This window comes from Rattus rattus, chromosome 1 (genome assembly GCF_011064425.1).
Source record: "Rattus rattus isolate New Zealand chromosome 1, Rrattus_CSIRO_v1, whole genome shotgun sequence".
Classification (NCBI taxonomy): Eukaryota; Metazoa; Chordata; class Mammalia; order Rodentia; family Muridae; genus Rattus; species Rattus rattus.
The window spans coordinates 65,193,371-65,196,798 of record NC_046154.1 but is presented as its reverse complement, the minus strand read 5'-3'; the positions used below and the strand labels follow the sequence as shown (position 1 = coordinate 65,196,798).

The 3,428-nt window shown below is 40.2% G+C and overlaps 1 protein-coding gene across 1 annotated transcript; it reads left to right on the top strand.

Moving 5' to 3' along the window:
* The first annotated feature begins 1,402 nt into the window (after window positions 1-1,402).
* Window positions 1,403-2,159, top strand: Ifne (interferon epsilon). Its single transcript, XM_032889405.1, is given in 2 exon segments — window positions 1,403-1,969; window positions 1,972-2,159. Coding segments are annotated over 2 exon segments (720 nt in total). The 3' UTR covers window positions 2,125-2,159.
* The last annotated feature ends 1,269 nt before the right edge of the window (window positions 2,160-3,428 follow it).

Here is a 3,428-nt window from a genome sequence, read left to right as displayed (position 1 = left end):
GGAAGGTATGTCATTTACAACATGGATGGAAATGGAGATAATTGTGCCCCAGGAATAAGCTAGGTACAGAGAGCTGAAGAGGCTGATCTCAGAGAGTGAAGAACAGAATGTGGTTAGGCAGGGACAATAAGGAAACAAAGGCTAGAGGGAGACTGGCAAACAACTGCTGAGCTACAGTTGGATCAGAGCAAGGCGTTGAGTGTGAACAGCAGGGGAACTAGGGACAGTCATTGATATTCCTTAAAGCTTGAATAAGAGGATTTAGAATGTTCTCCCCATAGACAGTAAATGAGAAGAAAAATTTGTTTACCCTGATTTAATACATGTATTAAAACATGGCATTTAACATAAATTGTTTCTGATAGATAGATAGATAGATAGATAGATAGATAGATAGATAGATAGATAGATAGATAGATGGATGGATGGATGGATGGATGGATGGATGGATGGATGGATGGATGGATGGATGGATGGACGGATGGACAGACAGACAGACAGACAGACAGACAGATAGATGGATAGTGATGTTTGTTTTTCTCACAGTGACTACTATAACTGACAAATGCAACTTGGCTGGAAAGTGCTTATGTGTTTGCTCATAGACCATGCAACCACTCCCATCTCTTTTCACAACCATTTTATCATTTACTGGTTTCATGTGTTCCTAGAAGATCAACACATATGTGGCCATTCTATTGAACTTGTAGGTTGTTTATGCTTTGCTGCTATCGTGAAACTATATAATCACAGTCTCTTGGTAAGTTTTACTTTTATTTTATAAGCTAAAACATTACATATTGAACTGAGTAGATGAGATATAAATAATAGTAAAATAATCCAAGATCATTGATACATATTTTCAGATTAATTTGCCCAAATACTTTGCCCATTTACAGTTCTACATGAAGTTTCATGAGTTGTCAGCCTGTGGATTTTAAAGTTTACCTCTGAGTGTGTACTAGATCTCTGATAAATAATACTCCACGAAATACCACTGTTTGAAAAAGAAAGCTTGCTCTTAATAAAAGTACATTACTAAGCCTGACTAAACATTTAGAAAGTGCATTGTGTTAGTTAAGGCTTGTACGTAATAAATAATGGGGATAATAGAAGGTCAGATTAGACAACTGTAATTGTCTCAAGGAAAGTGTACAGTGAAGCCAGCTCTTTCCTTACTTCCTCCAACAGCAACACAATGGGGAAAGTAAAGGAAGTGCTCCATAAAACTCTGCAGTGGGAACCAGAAAACCTAAGGTAGAAACTTGGGGAAATGACACACAAGGGAACAAAGGCAGCAGAATAAAACACCCTCCCTCATGGTTTCAGATGTGTGAAAGGTAAACATTTCTTAGAACTGGAGTTGTACAAGGTGTGCAGAGATCACTGTGTGCCCTCCGCCATGGTTCACAAACAGCTCCCGGAAATGGTGTTGCTGCTCTTAGCTTCTTCCGCTATCTTCTCTCTAGAACCGAAATTGATTCTCTTCCAGTCAAGAAGGAACAGAGAAAGTTTACAACTGCTGAAAGCTTTGCCGAGCTCATCAGTCCAGCAGTGTCTAGCACACAGGAAGAATTTCCTGCTCCCTCAGCAGTCTGTGAGTCCTCACCAGTACCAAGAGGGACACGCACTGGCTGTTCTGCACGAGATCCTTCAGCAGATCTTCGTTCTCTTCCAGACACATGGTTCTCGGGGCGTTTGGGAGGAAAACCATATAGAAGAAGTCCTAGCTGCGCTTCATCGTCAGCTGGGGTACTTGGAGTCGCTGGGTGGACTGAAAGCAGAGCGGAAGAGTGGGGGCTCGAGTGTGAAGGACCTTAGGTTACAGATCAAAGCGTACTTCAGGAGGATCCACGATTACTTGGAAAACCACAGGAGCAGCAGCTGTGCCTGGATCATTGTCCAGATAGAAGTCAACCGCTGTATGTTCTTTGTGTCCAGGCTCGCAAGATGGCTGAGCAGACAGGACATAGACTCTTGAACACTGTGAAACAAGAGCCAACAGTGGATTTTAAAGTCATAGGTTGGTGGCAGAGTGGGAGGAGATCTATGAACATTGTTGCTTCTTCTTGGTGTAAAATGGCTGCATTGGTTCACTTCTGCACATGTTTAATTGTGTCCTAAGATTGCATGAGTTGGCCACAGTTATTTCCACTTGCCATGTTATGTTTTCTGCCAATTTCAAATTATTTGAGAATTATAGTTAATCCATTAAAATTTCATAATTGGTCCTTCAATGGTGAAATTTTCATAGAATTTTGCAGTTAGATATGATGAACTATGCCAATAATGTAATAAGCATTCATTAACATACATTAATTTTAAGGAATTCCTTGTTTACCAGAAATTGTTAGAGACAATGAAACTAGCATTAAACCTTGAATATTTCTGTTACAGAGACAATAGAAATATGACCAAACGGCATGGACAATTTTCAGAGGAATGAAAACAGATTTAATCTCACTCATTATAATAATAATGCATATTACAACTAATAGCGTGCTGTTTTAAGCTATTAGCTAACACCTCAAGGTTTAATTAAGAAAAATACGCACTCAACAGATTGCTGAGAAAGCAGGAACTTTTCCTGTGTGCTAGACACTACTGGGCTGAATGGTAAATGCTCTTATAATTTGCTAGATCAGCAGAAGTTAGTATAAGGAATTCCACATAAGAGAACAAGATTCTCTTGAAGAGACTGAGGTCATGCTTTCCCTACAAAAGTCCATAAAGGAAAATAAAAGCAAAAAAAAAAAAATTGGAAAATGTGTATAAGTAGTATATTTGTGCAAAATCATGAAGTAATCTTAATATTTGTACTGACTATAAGTGAAGAACTAATGAACACACAAGAAATAAGTGGCCAGGATAAATTACTGTTCTGTGGAGGAAGAGAAGGCAGACTTGAGGGGCGGGGCAGGGAGACCAGGGAAGGATAGTTTTTACTCTTGTTTCTGAGGTCATTTTGCATCATATGCATATTACAAATTAAGTTAAAGGCATCCAGCTGGTTAGAATTGTCAGAAATATCAATGAAGGATCCTTGCTGAAGAACAGAGGCGCTAGTTGACGGTTAGAGGAAACAGGACCGAAGCGGCCTGCTCTTGGTTGGCAATGGCTGGGGGTGGAGGGCTGAGAGGAAGCTGATCATGCCACAGGGAGGGGGTTTCTGGGTCAGGAAAGGTCTGATGGCGACAGGATTGCATCTCTTCTAGGCACGCCCTTTCAGAAAGCATCACAAAGCAATGTGGAGCAAGACATCTGAAGTCCACTGAGACTTGCTGATTTTGCTATACTACAGATACAAGAAACAAGATAAAGACACAAGCCCTATAACAGCTTCTACTTCATGGCCATTGTGTAATCTTTCCTGGAAGTTTTACTGAATGTAGAAGCTCACTGGAGAACCAGACAATCCCAGTTTAGTT